The 6,211-nt window shown below is 37.8% G+C and overlaps 1 protein-coding gene across 2 annotated transcripts; it reads right to left on the bottom strand.

The window, feature by feature from the left end:
- Positions 1-4,142: 4,142 nt before the first annotated feature.
- On the bottom strand, positions 4,143-5,724 carry LOC135966198 (heterogeneous nuclear ribonucleoprotein A3-like). 2 transcript variants are annotated; one of them, XM_065523953.1, is made up of 2 exons: positions 5,679-5,724; positions 4,143-5,612 (listed from the first exon to the last, which is right to left on the bottom strand). In XM_065523953.1, the coding sequence occupies exons 1-2, from the start codon at positions 5,682-5,684 to the stop codon at positions 4,548-4,550; spliced, it is 1,071 nt and encodes a 356-aa protein (XP_065380025.1). In that variant the 5' UTR covers positions 5,685-5,724; the 3' UTR covers positions 4,143-4,547. The 2 variants fall into 2 exon arrangements, with proteins under 2 accessions (XP_065380025.1, XP_065380024.1); XM_065523952.1 differs by having other exon boundaries at positions 4,143-5,724.
- Between the last annotated feature and the right edge of the window lie 487 nt (positions 5,725-6,211).

The following is a 6,211-nucleotide window of genomic DNA, read 5'->3' as shown; positions in this document are numbered from 1 at the left end:
TTGCAATATTGGGGGAGAAATTCAACTTTAGTTAATTTACTGTATATTTTGTGCTGAAACCGTACGTGTGAAGAGGAAAATAGCTGTCTGGGTGACTGAGGATCTCAGCCCTTTTATCAGGATTAAATCCTGCATATGGCTGATATCCAAACACCTGAGGCACATCAGCAATCTTGGAGTACTGGGTACAGCAGGGTGTTATCAGATGAAGTGGTAGGAAGGACATCTAGGTGAACAAATGTTCAGTGGAATATGGAGTCATATTCCAGTGATACTGGAGAGACCAGCCTGACACACTGGGCAGCCTTATTCTGTATTCCCAGATGCAGGATTCTTGATGCCCAGCAGAAAATAACCAAAAATTGTCATCTAATGAATCTGAACAATAGTAGAAGCTATGGTTTTTATTAATTTACCTAGAGTTGATGTATTTTCTCTTTTAAATAATGTCCTATTAAAAAGTCATCAGATTACTGGAGAGTCTCCAATCCTTCTGTGACATTTACTGAGTTATACCCGCATCCACACTTCAGTAGTGCACTGCTCTTTTGTAAGCCTGTGCACCTCTGTTTCCACTGATTGAATTGTTTGATTGCCAGTAGTCAGTTGTATCTATTCCTGTTCAATTGTATTTTTAAAATCATAATTGCATAATTTAGTAAAACATCCTATAAACAGATACAATCTGAGTGTGACAAGAGTTGTCATTTCTGAAAACCAAGGAAATATTTTACAAAAGCTAAAATGGTGAAGTTGCCAAGAAATAGAAAACTGCTGTTCAATTAGGTGTTGATATAATGTAAAAGACTGGAGGAAAACATTATGAAAATCATGGATTTTCTACTCAACTTACTTTACAAGAATCTTTAAATTTTTATTCTACTTTGAAGTTGTCCAAACTGATAGTAGTCATAGATGATGCATTTTGGATATGGTTTCTATGAAAATGGTGATTTGGTTTTTTAACTGATGGATTGTTATTGAAAGTGCTTTGCTCGACTTTAAAATGTGGTTGAATGGAAGTACATTTGTATATTTTAGGCTAAAACAGTGTTCAGAGTTATATATTATCTGCTTTATCCATCTTAACTTTTAAAATTAATTAACCAAACTATTGGCCCAACAGAAGTTCTCTAAGGGGCATCTTCTGACCCACAAGCAGGGTCACTGTGGGCTAATATAATAGAGAAGGTGTTTTGCAAGAGTTCTTGTGTAGGAAGAACTGAGATATTGGGTGGTCTTTGAACTCTCTACTCCCATAAAGTGTATTTGAATGGCCGAAACTTTTCCTGAAATAACTCAATGTTCAGAAAGCTTTGGAGGCATATCGCAGATCTGCCAGTGGTTTTCTGATTTTCCATCATATATGATCCCAAGCTTTATAGGACCCAGAATAGGTATAAGCATGGAAGCTGCTCTCACAGCAAAGCAAAGCAAAGTGAACACTCATATTTGTTGAAAATTAAAGGTAAGCATTCTCTCTCTCTTTCTTTCTTTCTCTTTCTTTCTTTTCTTTCTTTCTCTCTTTCTTTCTTTCTCTCTTTCTTTCTTTCTTTCTTTCTTTCTTTCTTTCTTTCTTTCTTTCTTTCTTTCTTTCTTTCTTTCTTTCTTTCTTTCTGTCTCTCTCTCTCTCTCTCTCTCTCTCTCTCTCTCTCTCTCTCTCTCTCTTTCTTTCTTTCTTTCTTTTTTTCAAAAAATGATTTAGGGTTTTAACTGAATCTGTAACTTAATAATGCAGTGTTTTTCCAGTGGAGGTTTTCTCATACTATACAAATATATTTAAATTGGCTATGGCTAAAGGGAAGGTGCAGAGGCAATTCTGCAAGATTATAAAAATAAAATAAAAATATAAAAGAAACAATATAGTCATGTTGTATATAATTACCAGTTTACTATGAACTAGTTTGAGAAATACAAGCCAACCAAAAGAAAAAAAAAAAAAGATTGGCTGTCAATAAATACAATTTGAATGACTAACTTCCCTACTGCTTTGGGAATCTGTACTGTCACTGATAGCTGTAGTAGATGATTGTTGGAACTGATTTTTAGATCCTTTAGTTTTGTATTTCCCCGTTATTATCCTTCTTGCCGTCTGCACATGTGGAAAAAATTAGATTCACTGAAATGGGAAGGGAGACACTTAGAAGGGGAAAGACTTCCTCTGTCAGCCAATTTCATAGGAAATTAGCAATATCAAAATAACATTAGTGATCTTCTGGTCACCTAGATTAATAATCACCAAAATGATGAATAGTCACAGTATCTTTTCCTTTCTCTCTAATGATGATAAAAAGTGAAAATTTATTTTAAAAGACACCAACATCCATTGAACAGTCATAGCAGGTGACTGCACACAAGGAGGATGCTCTCAACCAGACAGAGTTTTGAGTCTGGACTGAGAACACAGAATATTTCACCAATCACTGTATGATATATCTGTAGCTTTATTTTTTTTTTGTTTTTCATTTATCAAGAGACATACATTTTACAAAAGCAGAATTAATGCAGCAACATATATTTTTATGCTTTCACTGGTGATACCTCAAATTATCTAACTGCACTAGTTCTTTTTTTATTTTTTTGAGATGGAATCTCGCTCTGCCACCCAGGCTGGGGTGCAGTGACGTGATCTCTACTAACTGCAACCTCCTCCTACTGGGTTCAAGTGATTCTCCTGCCTTATCTTCCTGAGTAGCTGGGACTACAGGTGTGCACCACTGTGCCCAGCTAATTTTTGTATTTTTAGTAGAGATGGGGTTTCACCATATTGGTAAGGCTGATCTTGAACTCCTGACCTCAGGTGATCTGCCTGCCTCAGCCTCCCAAAGTGTTGGGATTACAGGTGTGAGCCATTATGCCTGGCCTACATTAATTTTTTAAAAACAGCTACCAGTGACTCATATCCACTTAGTAGTCCAAGTGTCTTAAAGCCCGCCTTACTTTACCCATTTAAAGATAACAGCAAATACATTTTGAGAATGAAAAATAAAATACTAAAACATTTCCTTTCATCCAATTTTTTCAGGAAAACTTAGTATTCGTTTTCTCCACACAATAACGCATTGTTAAATGTTACTTCATTGTTAAAGCTAAAATATACCTGATCTGTGTCCTTAAAGTTTAAAATGATATTTTCATATTGCTAAAGTATAGCATTTAAAAATGTAAAATTCAACAGCACTTCACCAATCTTGGATAGAGCTGTAACCTTTCGGTAAACTGCTTCCCAGAGAAAGAACATGACTGTTTAATAATGATTTAAGTATATTTTCCACTCCTCAATGAAAACATGAAGGCTTGTTCTGACTTTCCATGGGGAACTTCCATTTCTTGTGATCTGGAGAATGTTTTTGGTGGCTAACTTTTTGGGTACTGATTAAGTTTGGGCCCTGGTGTATGTTAAGTAATTAATGAATAATATGCTGGTACAGAATACTATTCCAAAAGATAATATAGAAGCAAAACCCAAAAAGCATTCTGCTGAGTGATGATTTTTAAAACAAAGCTTTAAGAACATCTTGGTAAGAACTTTAGAAAACAGACTCTCAATATCCTAAGTGAAAAATATTATTCAATTACCCATACCTATTGGTATATGTGTGTATTAGTTCATTCTCACACTGCTCTAAAGATAGTAATTTATGAAGAAAAAAGTTTTAATTTCCTCATTTCCCACATGGCTAAGGAGGTCTCAGGAAACTTACAATCTTGGTGGAAGGGGAAGAGGCATGTCTTACATGGCGGCAGGCAAGAGTGAGCAGCAGCAGGGTAAACTGCCTTACAAAACCATCAGATTTTGTGAGAACTCACTCACTATCACGAGAACAGCATGGGAGAAATCACCCCCATGATCTAGTACTTCCCACCTGGTACCTCTCTCAACACATGATGATTAGGGGGATTACAACTGAGATGAGATTTGGGTGGAGACACAGAACCAAATCATATCAGTATGTTTTAGGCATTTACAAAGGTAGAATTGTATTACAGAAGTCAACCAAATATGGGCCCATTGGTGGGGTACAGAATCCTGTCAAAAGGACTTCTCTTAGTGTATTCAATAGAGGAGAGAACTCACTTTGCTTTATTGTACTCTCATGTATTTTATTTATCAAGTCTCCATGTGTTAAAGGTCAAATATATTTCTTTTTTTTTTTTTTTTTGAAAAGTTAAAAATTCCTTAATTTTTTATTCCTGGTACCACTACCACAATTTACAGGGCAATATACCTGATGTAATGAAAAGAAAAAGAAAAAGACAAAGCTACAACAGATAAAAGACCTCAGGAATGTACATCTAATTGACACTACATTGCATTAATCAATAGCTGCACTTTTTGCAAACTGTGGCTATGACAGTCCTGAACAAGAAGGGTTTCCTGTTTAAGCTGCAGTAACTTTTCTGACTATGGATCATCGTTCCTTCTGTGGCAGATTTTTACAGTTCCTCTAATGCATTTGGGACGACTGTCTCAAAGTAACCTGCAGCTTTCCTGACAACTCCTCGCTCTCTCTCCTGCTAAGAACTGTAGCCCTTTTCTGCTGTTTTTAGAACCTTCTGCTACCATATCCACCACTTCCACCACCAGATCCATAACCACCACCATAGGGACTGCCCGAGCTTCTTCCACCAAAACTGCCCCCTTTCATGGGTCCATAATTTGACTGCTGTTGTCCACTATAATTTCCCAAATCATTATAGTTCCCACCACCACCATAGTTACCGCCAAAATTTCCTCCTTCATTGTAACCATCATATCCTCCACCACCGCCACCATATCCACCACCTTGGTTTCCATATCCTGGTCCACCACCACCATAGCCCCCTCTACTACTATAACCAGGACCACCGCCATAGTTGCCACCATCACCTCCAAATCCATTATATCCACCATCACCTCCTCCATAACTACCTCTGCTACCACCACCTCCACCACCATAGCCTCCTCTTCCACCAAAGTTTCCACCACGGCCAAAATTACCTCCACCACCTCCAAAGTTTCCTCCACGACCCATAAAATTGCCAGATCCACCTCCACGACCTCTCTGTGATCCAGCAGACTGCATCTCTTGTTTAGAAAGGGCCTTTTTCACTTCACAATTATGCCCATTAATAGTGTGGTATTTCTGAACAACAATTTTATCAACTGTATCATGATCATCAAAAGTTACAAAAGCAAATCCTCTCTTTTTTTTACTCTGCCTGTCTTCCATAACTTCTATGGTTTCAATTTTGCCATACTTTTCAAAGTAGTCTCTCAAATTATATTCTTCTGTATCTTCTTTAATACCACCAACAAAAATTTTCTTCACTGTTAGATGGGCACCAGGCTTTACAGAATCCTCTCTAGAAACAGCTCTCTTTGGTTCCACTACACGCCCATCAACCTTGTGTGGTCGAGCACACATTGCTGCATCCACCTCTTCAACACAAGAATAAGTCACAAAACCAAAGCCCCTGGAACGTTTTGTTTGGGGGTCTCTCATTACCACACAATCTGTGAGTGTGCCCCATTTCTCAAAATGTTCTCTTAAACTATCATCTGTAGTTTCAAAGCTCAGACCACCAATAAACAGTTTTCTCAACTGCTCTGGTTCCTTTGGATCATGGCCCTCCTCCCCCCGGCGGCGACGGCCACGGCCGGAGTCGGGCTGGGGGCGACCGGGCGGCGGTTTTACCTCCATTTTGAGACCGGACTCGCCTCTTCCAACTCGAGTTCAATATGGGAGGTCAAATATATTTCTTATCTGGAATCTTGAGAGATAGCCACCATGAAAATGCTGCATGGAGATATGAAAAGTCTCTGAGAGTACCACAGCTATGGGCTTTTCTTAAGAATGAAATACAGCCACAGCTATAAGGCTGTTTGATATGCTGCATCTCACGATGGCTATGAGGAGTACATCAGAGCTTTTTACCTTGGAAAAATATAAATATATACATGTTTTTCAAAAGCCTTAAAGTCAAAACCTGGCCATAAAGTGCCTTCTCATTTTACTCTTAATTTAACAAAACATATAAAGGCATCTTCATTGCTTTAAAAGTTTCCATAGAAATCTTCCTTATGCAGTGGTAGGCCTAGATTTTCCACATTCACCCCATTAATAATTCACTGGAATAGATGCCCTGAGAACTTACCAGTATATTTTTAGCAACCAATTTCTGTCTACCTGCATATATATACTCAACTGATTGTCACTTAATTGCATAG

The sequence above is a fragment of the Macaca fascicularis genome, chromosome 11 (assembly GCF_037993035.2).
Source record: "Macaca fascicularis isolate 582-1 chromosome 11, T2T-MFA8v1.1".
Lineage (NCBI taxonomy): Eukaryota > Metazoa > Chordata > Mammalia > Primates > Cercopithecidae > Macaca > Macaca fascicularis.
The sequence above is the reverse complement of the archived record's forward strand: the minus strand, read 5'-3'. Positions and strand labels throughout refer to the sequence as shown.

Excerpts from the sequence above, each read along its gene's own strand:
- LOC135966198 (XM_065523952.1), bottom strand. The coding sequence starts at position 5,684 with ATGGAGGTAAAACCGCCGCCCGGTCGCCCCCAGCCCGACTCCGGCCGT.